The 13,474-nt window shown below is 38.9% G+C and overlaps 1 protein-coding gene across 2 annotated transcripts; it reads right to left on the reverse strand.

Annotated features, from left to right (window-relative positions):
* Position 1: 1 nt before the first annotated feature.
* Positions 2-12,496, reverse strand: LOC145778095 (interleukin-1 receptor-associated kinase 4-like). Of its 2 annotated transcripts, XM_082589508.1 has the most exons (11): positions 12,231-12,496; positions 9,890-9,974; positions 6,970-7,195; positions 6,883-6,918; positions 6,032-6,156; positions 5,788-5,903; positions 4,883-4,999; positions 3,422-3,532; positions 3,152-3,344; positions 2,664-2,882; positions 2-2,548 (listed from the first exon to the last, which is right to left on the reverse strand). In XM_082589508.1, the coding sequence occupies exons 1-11, from the start codon at positions 12,446-12,448 to the stop codon at positions 2,498-2,500; spliced, it is 1,497 nt and encodes a 498-aa protein (XP_082445634.1). In that variant the 5' UTR covers positions 12,449-12,496; the 3' UTR covers positions 2-2,497. The 2 variants fall into 2 exon arrangements, with proteins under 2 accessions (XP_082445634.1, XP_082445633.1); XM_082589507.1 differs by having other exon boundaries at positions 6,883-7,195.
* Between the last annotated feature and the right edge of the window lie 978 nt (positions 12,497-13,474).

Consider the following 13,474-nt stretch of genomic DNA (forward strand, 5'->3'; position numbering starts at 1 on the left):
AACAAAACATTTCACGCAGGAATCATTGCATTCAAAGTCGATCGGCCAACTAAAGTATAAAATTGATTGGCAAAGAGCAATGTCGCAGTGAAAATATACAAAAACTAGATAGGCAAAAACAATAACTGCAGAAAAGATTGTACGAATTAAACAAAACACAGCTATACCAATTTTATTATTTGAATCATAGCGTTATAACAACACGACAAAAGCAAAACCTTTATCCTACGAATTTTTTACACATAACACGTCAAGATCAGTTGGTATATTTTTGCATAAAACTTATGATAACCGGCGTTACAATATAAGGCGAAAATATCTTAATCAGACACAACAGCAGAAGATTTTATTATAACTTTCGAAACTGTGGTGAAAAATGTCTGAAAAGAGCAGTAACCATACAATGCAACCGTTGATAGAGCAGTAACCATACAATGCAACCGTTGATAGAGCAGTAACCATACAATGCAACCGTTGATAGAGCAGTAACCATACAATGCAACCGTTGATAGAGCAGTAGCCATACAATGCAACCGTTGATAGAGCAGTAACCATACAATGCAACCGTTGATAGAGCAGTAACCATACAATGCAACCGTTGATAGAGCAGTAGCCATACAATGCAACCGTTGATAGAGCAGTAACCATACAATGCAACCGTTGATAGAGCAGTAACCATACAATGCAACCGTTGATAGAGCAGTAACCATACAATGCAACCGTTGATAGAGCAGTAGCCATACAATGCAACCGTTGATAGAGCAGTAACCATACAATGCAACCGTTGATAGAGCAGTAACCATACAATGCAACCGTTGATAGAGCAGTAACCATACAATGCAAGCGTTGATAGAGAGAAACGTTCACATTCCATTGGTGCCCAGTAGCAGCATTTATTGCTTATGATTGTGATATACTTTTATAAGTTGTTCGTTCTTTGACCTTCTTAAGCTGATATATCACAGCTTCTTTTTTATCAAATAGCTGTTCGACCTTGTGACACTTCGCATTGGTTTGCTTTTAATTAATAAAAATCATATTTAGTTACGTAATATAAGTCTTGAAACATAGCCCTTGGCGTTTAATTCAAATAATATTGGGCACCAATGAGTTAACATTTTAACGTGCGCCCAGGTTTTCCAACTGTGGTGGTCGTTGACAGAAATACAAAGACAGCATGAACTAGTGCAAGAAAATAGCTTAATAACAAGGTTACAAACAACAATCGCTCAGAACAACTGCAATCAACGCAAAGTACTAGTAAAAAAAATTCAAAAAACATCACGATTTTTACCCTTTAAGAACTACTTGCTTCCACGTGGAATATTTTACTGAACTATCACGGCAATCAATCTCCAAGCACATAATTGGAATTACACACAACATGAACATTGAACAAGCACATGCCCTTTTTATAAGAGACCTTTGTAGGAATTTTTGTTTAAGCTTGTCCAATAGTTATTGAAATCGCTTTGGTATAGTGACCTAACATTTCAGTCTATTCTCCCAACCTACATCATTGTGTAAACAAGTGACTTCCACGTCGATGGATTTGTTGAGAAAAGATGCAAGTTAAATTTAAAAGCACAAACTTCAAAAAAAACTATTACAATGAAAACCGCATTAAGAAAAATTCTTTCCTTGCTGCCACATGTTATCAACGGTAGGTATGCATTCAATTACGTATATACTGTATATGCTTCCGGGGCTACTTTGATCAATTTTCAGCGTTTTCGGATCATATCAGGGCCATAACCAAAGAGAATTTGATGGGTTAGTGTTTTATCATAACATTATGTATCCTGGCTATGGATGTATGTTACCTGTGTTTTTCTTTTAAATCAAAATTTGATCAAAGTAGCCCCGGGTTGGGGCTACTTTGATCATAGGCCCAAATCTAGTAAAATAACCAGGTAGCCCGTGGGGTTAAATAACCATGTAGCCCTTCAGAAATACAAAAAATTGGAATTTTTAAACAATAATTAATTACTACATAATAATCAAAGCCCGTAATCCGTCAGGATCACCATAAAGTCTATTATACTTTAGTATATACAATATACATGTATTGCATATTATAGTTGAATATTTTGTACCTGTTCTGACCTCTCTTGCAGAACCCTCATGGGATCCACCAGTACAAAAATATGATTTATATATCCATGAAGAGTCTATCCATGTACAAAAAAAATTTCAGGCGATTTTGAGCAATGATCAAAGTAGCCCCAAGTGATCAAAGTTACCCCGGGTATCAAAGTAGCCCCGGTTGACAGTAGTAAACTAAATGGCCGAGTTAATTCCAAGTCGATCATTGATCTTAAAACTATGGTTGCTTTCTTGTGTTACGAAAGACTTATTTTCTGAATGCAGATGTGTATAATATCCTGTGAAAACACGACCCAAGATATATTTTTTAAATATGGCAACACTGCAAGATTGGTAGTTTTTCGCTTCTCTTTCGGCAAACATCGAATGGCAATGAAAGCGAACTGTTACGTCACCGAGCATTGCTTTCTTTAGCGCATAAAGTTACCAAAGCAGAAAACACCTGCAAAACAATATAAAACATATTGAAGTCCATATGCCAGTGAAGTGATTGATTCGGATAAAAATAATTTTCTGTATAGTTACTTTACACGACCAATCAGGAGTAAAATACCAACCTTTTTCATTGGGGGTCGCTTCACTCTGCGGTACTCCAGGCAACCAGTTGATAGATCATGAAGAGCCTCTGCAATCCCAGAAGCCCATACACCGGCTTTTTTGTCGTAAAAACTTTCAACTGGCTCGTCGTCGTACTTTTCTTCAATGTACAAAGTTAAGTGGCTGGGGTCGCGAGATTCGTCGACAACAGCTAAGCCAGTTAAAAGCTCCAGTAGCACCTGAGATGAAAAACACGTTCAGTGGCATGATTATAAGCTGAGTTTGCTATGACCCAACAGGGTATTGAACAAAGTCTAGGACTCAAAAGCGGCTACTCTCGGCTACTTGCATCACAGTTAAGCAAAAAGTGGGAATTTCTCATCGACTATTAATTTAAATCTTTCTTAAATCTTAGACTTGAGTAACGGGTGCATCACAATGACGAAACAAAAGAAAATGCAATAAACGTAATTTAAAAAAATTAGTAATAGAAAATACAACAGCTCACCACTCCAAAGCTGTAGGCATCCATTGCGTAGGATACGGCGCCAACGTAGGCCTCTGGAGCCATGTAAACTGGGGTACCTATGGGATTAGCGGTACGCGAGGCTTGCTTGGTCGTCACTTCGCTCTTTGTGGACCGTATCAGGCCAAAATCGCTGATGCGAGGCTTCATTTGGGAATCCAAAAGTATATTGGAACTAAGAATATAAATGTTACTTGGTTGTGCATTGGCGAATAAACTGTGACATTACCTATCAATAATTAAGAAACAAACCTTTTTATATCACGATGAATGAGATGCTTATCGTGAAGATAGGCGATCCCAGATGAGCTTCCTCGGGCTATCTCCAACCGCTGTCCAACGTTCAACATCATCTCGGACTTTCTGAAAAGGACACACTCTTCATGAAATCTAACATCATCAAAAAATCTTATGTAAGTAGGCTAAAGTCTTGTGCAGTACCACAAGGTGGTGAGAGACCTATCCTATCTTTGATGGATAGCATTAAAAACCTAAATTAGTCACAGATAAGGTCAATACCACATGCGCACACTCTCAATGCGCAACGTTTACTACAAACGACCAATCTTTAAAATGTAATGACTTGTTGAGAGTGGTATAGCACAGGGATTCTTAACCAGGGGTACGTGTACCCCTTGGGGGTACGAAGCACCAAAGCAGGGGGTACGACATGCAGTGTGAAATTATAGGCTATTTAGGCATATGTGTAAAGAATGCGAAATGACCAAATGAAAGACTATCTTATTGAAATGAAAGCTAGTAGTAAAAGCAAAATGGAGTTTGATTCAATGCAGTTGGATACCTTCTGGTGTGCACAACTCAACACATTTTCCCAGTTAGAAAAAAAGCTTTAGAAATCCTTGTGGCTTTTGCGACAATCTACCTATGTGAAACTGGGTTCTCAACTCTTGTAAACTAAGCCTAGGAATCGTTTGGATACATGAGATGATATGCGTGTGTCCATCTCAAAGAAAGAACCTCGTTTCAACATGATCATTGACATTGATCAACAAAATAGCGATTCGTAGATTGAATGATGAATATTGTTGAACTTACAAGACTGTTTTTAATGCATACATTCAACACGTAAGTTATAAATACACGAAGTTTAAATCCTATTATTACAATTTTATTTGCTTCCGTTCTCCATTGTAGACAGGGGCAGAGCCGGTCTTCGGGGTGTGCAAACCGTGCGATCGCACAGGGCCCGCAATTTACGCAGAAAACTAGGGATTGTAGATCATACTGTAATGTACTGTCCCTATCAGAAAATGCAGTAATTTTTGTAATTCGATTCACAAGCAGGTACCGGTATCCAAGCACCAGTATTTTTGTTGAACATGCTCTCAGAATGCACCAAATTCAAAGTAATTTTTCAAAATTTTCTAGGGGAGGTCCCCCAGACCCCCTCCGTTGGGTGTCGCTTTCGGTAAACAAGCCGTCAGGCTTCGCCCGCCGGCCGTCAAAAAAACCCTCCCCTTTCAAAATACGTAGCTACGCTATTGAATTGGATCATTGTCATTGGGGCCCGCAAAGCATATTCCGCACAGGGCTCGAAATACCCTAAGACCGACACTGACTGGGGGTACGAGAAAATTTCATGAAAACTCAAAGGGTACGAGCGCTAAAAAGGTTAAGAAACACTGGTATAGCAGATAACATTCTTGACTTGGGGCTACCAGTGACAAGGCAAAGTCAGCACAACCAACGAACCTGCATAACTCGAGGCTGGAGCTTAACGACCCATTGAACATGTAGTCGTACACTAAGCAGAGTTCTGGGCCATCACATGAATAACCCATGAGGGGTAGAATGTTTTCATGCTGCAACCTGCGTATGAAAATGTGTATCAGCAAAATCGAATCAAGGGTTTTATAATAGCATTTTACAGAGAAGATCAACTTTAAGTGAAAACAGAAGGTTTGCGTGCCTTAGATGGTAATGTTAGTCACATACTTATTTTTAAGCATTGGAGGATGAAAAGATAAGGTTCTCATTATACAGTACTGTTCCTTTCAATTGGCCGCCTTTCCTTCAGCAACTACGTCTATTCAATTCATTACACCATGGGTGAAGGTTCTTCCAACCACCAGCGTTTTGTTTGTTTGTCGTATCCAGGCTTACCCATGGTGGTTGAAGACTTAGATTAAGGGGACGGGAAGACAATCTTTGTATCCACCTTCAGGCATGCCTTTAAGTGTCTTGCTAAAGACACAACCGCATGCTCTTGAGCGGTGTCGAACCGGCACCCTTTCGATTGCCGTGCAGGGCTCTCACCACTCGGCTAGTATGCACTGCAGCCGACTCAACCACCAGCAAAAGTGGAAAATTTAGAAGACGGATTGTATTGCTTATGAAATTGAAAACAGTGTAAGAAACCCTAAGGTGAGCGTAAGAAACTACTCTCTTTGTAGCTTTTAAAGTACACATAGACTGAGAAACGTTCGGCAGATCAACTTTTAGATAGTGTTTCCAGACATTTTAAATATAAATTTATTCACGGATGGGAATCCTTGAACTTAGAAAAGAATAGAGCCAAAATCAAAAAAAAATCACTGCTTCGCCTCAACTACAAAGGAGTGAATTAGTTAATTGAATTTTTTCACGTTTTTACTTACACAGATATGACATGGACTTCTTTCTTGAATTGTTCCGCAATAGAGCTGGCAAAGTCAGGCGTGTCCAACTTGAGTCGCTTAATAGCAATCTTTCGACTTTCCTTGACATTTTTCCCCTGAAAAATTATTTTGTTAGTGATACTTGCAGCAATTGACAAAAATCAGGGGCTGCATATTAAACTTAAACCTGGCCAATGGCCATCAAAATTTAACTTATGACAAAATGCCAAAAGCAATCACTTACAGTTATATCTGCGGCATTGGACAGATGGCCTTTGAAAACAGAGCCAAATGCACCTTCACCGAGTTTCAGGGAGTCATTGAAATCTGACGTTATGTTCAGTAAGCTTGAATAAGGATATGAAGAAACTGTAAATGAAACAAATGTACTAACTAAAACTATCATGAGATCAACTATCAAACAAAAAATTAAAATTTGTTTAGTCATGCGAACTAATGCTGCAAACAAATAAAAATAATAATAAATATTGGCATGTCAATCTGTATCCATCACAGATATGCATTGCTTTCAGAGCTTTACAAATCAGACATGTAGCAGCCATGTAGCGCCTCGGAATGGCCCGTTTCGGTGAGTCCGATTCGGTGAGTCCGGTTCGGTGAGTCCGATTCGGTGAGTCCGATCCCTTAACGGGGGATTTTTTAATTTTTTTTTAAATTATTGGGTACCGTAGCCTAATTATCATTGCCGTTTTAGGGTTAGGGGTTAGGAACTCACCGAATCGGACTCACCGAATAGTAGCAGACCCGTAGAGCCTAGAGGAGCAGCCAAACACATTGTTACACTGTCTACCTACACTGATTCCATTCTTTTGCTGAGTGCCAACAAAAATAACATTTAGTACCACTTCTAAAAAATTTTCACTGAGAGAGCAAAATTCGATATTTTTACATTGATTCAATGTCTGCAGATGTTGTATCAATGTAAAAATGATGGATTTTGTGGTCTGGGATAAAACCCATGCTTACTGATTCAGAGGCAGACACTCTAACCAACAAGCCGGCATGACTCTGAACACATAAAGTGGTATGATCCTAAGCACTACATTCAACTACCATAAACAATATGAATCTTACCACTTCCATCAAGACTGAAGCCCTCCAGAGAAATAGCTGATGTTGCAATACTCGCATCGTTGACATGATTTCCATATGCAGCTGCACTGGGCAGTGACTCGTGTTCGGTAGGCTGTCGCTGATAAACTGGTTTTGGACGTGGTGGTATGTTTGGTGCTTCTGCAGAATTTTGCACAGGCCGGTGGGAGGTATCAGGGATTGATTGATTAGCTACTGATTCGTCATAAGATGGTGGTTGTGTTAATGTAATTTTGGACTGTATCAGACTAATCAATCTACGCAGGCCGAGAGACATAAGAACATCCATCAGGTTCTGAAAAAATGTACAACAGTATCAGCTTATGTTTCATGTTTTTAAGTCCAATTAGTATTATATGGCGCTCACTGAGGAGTAAAAGACCCGATTAACAGAAGAAACATCACTAACATTTGTTGATACATGCCAAAACCAAGGATTCTTTCGTACCTTTTTTGAACAACTCATTGTAACAATATCATACTTTATAAATTACAACACAGACACAAAAACAAACACATTAAAAGCAGTGTGAGACTATGAGTGTGTCGTATCCAGGCCTCGAAATTCACGGCGGACATGTCCGCCATCACAGCATGTAATGTCCGCGGGAAGTACCATCTAGATCGGTCATATTTGTCCGCCGAAAAATAACACAGAAACTAGCAATACAAATCGTCATTACATAGCACGATCAATTGTTGTGAAAATATAATTTCTCGCGCATTCTAGCGCGCATCTAGAAAATGTAAACACTGTATCCCTTAGCTTCCATTTAAGCAGGAAAACTTTCGATTTTTACGTTACGTCAACGATTGATGACATTGAATCGGCGTAACAAAGGTGATTTCTTCGCTAAGAATGTAGGGTCTGCTACTATTCGGTGAGTCCGATTCGGTGAGTTCCTAACCTCTAAACCTAACCCCAAACCCTAAAACGGCAATGATAATTAGGCTACGATACCCGATAATTTAAAAAAAAATTGAAAAAATCCCCCGTTAAGGGATCGGACTCACCGAACTGGGCCATTCCGAAGAATGTATGTATAGGAGTACCGTACGGTGCTTCTATACTAATCAGGCGCAACTTAGTTACGTCACAATGTCTGGCTTTGATCTCCGAGTAATACAGTACTGTATTGATGAAGCAAGGGTGGTTACAAAATTAGATAATACGAGTAGGCCATTACAGCAAAATTTGTTAAGTTTTGGTAGCCTGTTACAATAAGAAAGAAAATGCCCTGGAAAAAATTACTTTCGCTCACAATCACATGACACGCAAAAATAAATCTAAAGAAAAAAGCCTAGTGAAATTTTGCACAGCAGAAAATAGTAGCGTTAGTGTAGAAGTTTTCCGACTCGTGTCCAGAGCATTGTGACGCAAGATGCCACACGGCTTCGTTCGGTGAAAGTTAATCAGTTATGCTGCATATTAAGCAGCTACACGGCGTTTTGACTCTTTAAGCGCACGTCGTTGGTCTGATGAAAGCCTTTGAGAGTCACTTTGCTGAAATTTTAAAAAACCTTCTAACCTAAACCGTAGCTATAGTTCTCAAATGGCAAAAAATTATCAAGATAAAGTGATTAAGCATGACGATCGACGCTAAAACTGGTGTGTCCGCTGTGAAACGTATTTGTCCGCCGAGATAGCTGCTCAGACCAGACATGTTTGTCCGCCGTCAACAAAAACGAATTTCGAGGCCTGCGTATCCATTGCATTAGTCAGTGACATTTAAGTGTGGTTTTTGTAATCTTATGAGCAATTAATGTGATAAATTATAGTCAAAATGACATGTAACTTTACGTACACAGATGAACTTTCAAGACTAGTAAAATTTGGGTGGCGACGATGTCGACCCCTGCCGAAGTCGTACTCCCGATGTCGTCCCCTCATACATCGGGACGAGCAATCTTTTACGCCAGAAAAAGCTTTATATGCGGCGGGCTGTTGAATTTCAGGTCGAGCGTGAATGCCCATGTCGTCCCCGGCGAGTGATTATGAATAACGTTGCCGAAAAGACTTAATATTTGCTGGGAATACGCTTTTTTCCTGAAACGTAGGCTACAAAAGGAGAATTGCGAAAGTAGGCGATTACATTATCAATATTTATTGTGGTGTTTATTACATTATTCTTTCAGTTTGGTACAACTTGTGGAATTAGTTAATAGTTAATGAACAAACAAAAACAATCAATTTGGTAGACTACCCAGTACCCAGACCTAAAAATGAAGGCGGCCATTGATTAACCTACAAAAACCGACATTTTGTTTGCCGGGTCTCGCCCTTCCCTCGGCCGCATTTGTCCGCCATGAAGTTCCGAAAAAATTTTACGCAAGCAACCTTGTGAATAAAATACTTTGCCACTTATAATCACAAAGGATTAGAAAGCAGTCAAAGCACCGGATAAATCACAATACAGTTACACAGTGTCTATGCTTGAATTGTTAACATTATTGATTCACCAAGCAGCTGATGTCTGACGATAAGCAAGATGCAAGTGACATCACAATACACTTTATTGATGCGATAAATCATTGTTGATGCGTGTCGAAGTTCCCATAGCCGCCATGTGCTTGGCCGCCGAACAGCTTGCTTTAATCGGACATGTTTGGCCGCCGGAAAAAATTGTTTCGAGGCCTGCTACATTTTTAAAAGTGTCTGATTTCATTCGATTACATTTTAAAAATTAAAATTAATTATTAGGCTAGTTGTTTTTTTTCAGATATTTGCTAAAAAAAAGAAAAAGGTGGCAAAAATTTCATTTCAACTTGAAAAAGTTCGTTTCGAACAACCCTAATTTTTACCTACATTTAAATAGACAAAAAATTGAACATCTGGCAACACTGCTTTCAAGAAAACGCCATCAACATGGGATGACATCGAGGGACGACATGTTCAGGGGACGATAGCGGTGGCATGCGTAAAATTTAACGTTTTGATTGTATGTTTTACCGTTTTAAAACAAATTCTGTAAAATAGAAGAAAATGCACCTGAGCTGTAACATTACTTGTGCTCCATGATTCTATCACAGCGATAGTTGGACTGTCTCCGTTAACAGCAACGGCTCCAAATCTTCTGTAATAAACAAATTTCTGATTTAAACATCATCAAATGAAATTCTTTTGTGTTATAGTGATGACTTTTAAATTAAAATCTAGGTTCTGCATCTGTTGTCTGCATCAAGATTTAAAGTTGTTTGACAGCTTGAGACCTAGCGGAAAAAGCAATATAAAACCAGATAAATATTAATCCATGACTAAGCGTAGAAAGCAGTTCTAAAACACTTACAGCGTGCGGCAAAAGTCCTTGGACATATTTTGTAAATTAAATTAATTAGGTTTTAATCTGTTTACCTCGTTGCTATTGTTCAATATGGAATGCAATAAACCCTATCTTTCAGATTTCATTACTTGGGTGATAAAATTTAGGAAGTGGCTACACTTACGGCGTCGTAAATACAGCCGTTCCATGCCTTTTTTTTAATCTTTACATCGCTTTTACTGCGCATGCGCGGCTTGCGCGCTGTTGCTGCGTCTGCGTGCTTGTTGCGTATTTTTTTCTTTTTTCACCTTCTCTTTCTTAGCGAAACACATGAAAAAACGTGCATATATAAGTTCTAAATTCAACAGTTTTTGCCAAGTGAATCTGTGGCGCGTGCGATCTTTGTCTGGCTCGCACTCAAAAGACCATGAGTTCGATTCCACCAGTGGTGATTTTTTTAAAAACTAAATTCTAACCCGATGTGACTCAATCGTTAGGCTACGCATTTTTATGGCCGTATTTAGTTCGGACCATCACAACGAAAAACGGTATATGACAAACATAGCACTATAGCAGAGGTCTAGAAAAAGGTAGAAGCGACAGGTAGTAGGCATAGCCTAACGATTGAGTCACTTTGGGTTAGAATTGAGTTAAAAAAAAAATCACCTTTTGGTGGAATCGAACTCATATCCTTGCAAGTACGAGCCAGACAAAGATCGCACGCGCCTCTGATTCACTTGGCAAAAACAGTTGAATTTAGAAGTTATATACGCACTTTTTTTTCAGCAACAGCGCGCATGCGCAGTAAAAGCGACGTAAAGATTAAACAAAAAGCATGGAACGGCTGTATTTATGGCGCCGTGAATGCAGCCACTTCCTAAAATTTAATTGAACTTAAAAGTATGAAGGCTAAACATGAAGCGATTATTGAACTCCACCACGCTGGAAATGCAAACTCCTAGATTGTAAAGCTGATTAAAGCTCCCATCCCAGATCAACAGTTTATCACACTGTGAAGAGATTTGAGGAACTTCGAAATGCTGCAGATCGACCTCGAACTGCTAGCACTCCAAAGCTCGTGTTAGGCGCAACCCAAAGAGATCCATGAGGAGAATGGCTCATGACATGGATGTGAGTGAAAAAAACCTGAGAAGAATTGTTAAAACTAAGTTGAAGTTGTCGCCTCTCAAAATGCAAACCTGCCAGCACCTCACGGATCTCCAAAAAGAAAAATGATTGACTCGAGCAAAGATTCTCCTCAACAAACTGAAAGATGGTACGGACACAGATGAAATCATTTTTTCTGATAAGAAATTGTTCACAGTTGAGGCAATTTTCAATCGACAAAATGATCGAATTCTTACAAAATCATCAGCAGACATACATGATTCTGTGAAGAGGGTTTTCAGACGTCAAAAGCTCTCATCCGTCATAGTTTGGCCCGCCATATCCAAGACATAGAAATCTCCTCTCATTTTTGTCCCTCAAGGTGCAAAAGTGAACACAAATTATCACATTGAGTTGATTTTGCTCCGGCACTTCAAGAGGTCAAGAAACACTTCAAGGAGAGCCCATTCACATTCCAGCAAGATGGAGCACCGTCACACACTTCAAACAAAACCCAGAAATGGTGTCAGGACAATTTTCCAAGTTTCTGGAGCAAGCAACTTTGGCCCTGCTCATCACCACATCTGAACCCCATTGATTTTTTGTTTTGGTAAATTTTAGAAGCAAATGCTTGTGCTTCGTCTAGGGACAGTGGTTGCTAGATACCGTCCCTAGCTTCGTCTCATGGGTCAGTGGTTGCTCTAAAATGCTCCTTGGAAAAAGCATGGCTCAAAATACTACAGGAAACCCTGTGTAACGCTGCTAAGAGTTTTCTTAAGAGACTTGAAGTTGTTATTCAGGCGACAGGAGGTTATATTGAATGAAATTTTGTAAATATGCTGCAAACTGTCTTGTCTAATACATGTTAAAATTTTATCTTGTTTCATTAACTTTTACAAGAAATATTCAATTTTTAAGTTGTCCAAGGACTTTTGCAAACCCTGTATAACCAAAGCAACATACTGTATATCCCGCATTGTAAATCTCGGCTCTAAAGTTCCAGAGCTTTTTGGTATTTCCATCGCAAAATCTTTCCAATTTGTCGCTGTTCCTGGTGGATCCAACTCATCAGCTATGGCTTTACATATTGAATATGGTAGATTTCTTATATAAGTTTCTGCTGTCAGTACATGAGGTGGGTGTCTAATACTTTGGGAAGAAACCCAACTTCGTGAATTCATTTTTTTGTTTTACTAATTATGTTAAACATAGAACAGACTTTATTAACTTTTGCTTTATCAGATAGAAAAGATCAATAAATTCACCTAAGACATAAAACCAATCGACAATAATGAAATACTTGTAGCCTACGGTACTTCATATCGTCCAGAAGTGACAACATTGGTGCAGCATACTTGTTGGAAGATGCCTAGAATATGTGGATTACCGGTACTAGTAATTAACCTATGATTTCAGATACCCAGCAGTAGCACATTCTGCTGATCCTACCGTACCAGCTGATCTTAGTGACCAGCCATCCAGCCAACTGTTTGTTACTTGTGCTCATATTGTGTTTGTAGCCTACAACTCTTTTTCTTGTCAACAAAAACAAATAAACAGAACTGACTTGACCAACCTGCTTCAAACTCAATTGAATACCAACAGAAGCTGTCTGGTATAGAAACAATAAATGAAGATCTTGATGTGGTTTTTACCACCTGCACTAAATTTAAAAAAAGCTGTCTCATACGAAAAAATTGCCCCGATAGCTCAGTTGGTTAGCATGTGACTTCTGGAACAAAGAAGCTTTAAGATCAAGCAGCGCTGGTTCGACTGTCGGGGTGTGCGATTGAGCAACACACGTTAAGGACAGAATAGTTCCTCGGCAACAACTTTTCAACAATCAGAAACTTCACTCTGTCAATGTCAGTGACCGGGCCAGCGTCAGTGATAAACATTCAATCAATTAAAATAAAAACAACAAATGTAATTGTAGTCTGCTCTGAAAGCTGTAAGTTATTTTGGGATAGTTGTATCCTATCCTAACCCTGTAATTTCATAACCATAACTTCATATTTCAACCAGCTATCACTGTTATTTTAGAATTAACCTAAGTTACAGCAAGTTAAGGCAATTCCACTATAAAATTATTTTTCCATTTCTAACAAACGCCCAATTAATAAGCACATTTCAAAAACAGGCCTTCATTAGTTCTTCATAAACAGACAAAACAAAGTAACTTTAAAACGAGTTTAACATAATGTATA

The sequence above is a fragment of the Aplidium turbinatum genome, chromosome 10 (assembly GCF_918807975.1).
Source record: "Aplidium turbinatum chromosome 10, kaAplTurb1.1, whole genome shotgun sequence".
NCBI lineage: Eukaryota > Metazoa > Chordata > Ascidiacea > Aplousobranchia > Polyclinidae > Aplidium > Aplidium turbinatum.

Coding starts and splice junctions, on each gene's coding strand:
- LOC145778095 (XM_082589507.1), bottom strand. CDS start 12,448: ATGAATTCACGAAGTTGGGTTTCTTCCCAAAGTATTAGACACCCACCT. Junction 7,196..9,889: donor CAAGTAATGTTACAGCTCAG/GTGCATTTTCTT, acceptor ACATTTTTTCAG/AACCTGATGGATGTTCTTAT. Junction 3,345..3,421: donor ATTCATCGTGATATAAAAAG/GTTTGTTTCTTA, acceptor TTATATTCTTAG/TTCCAATATACTTTTGGATT.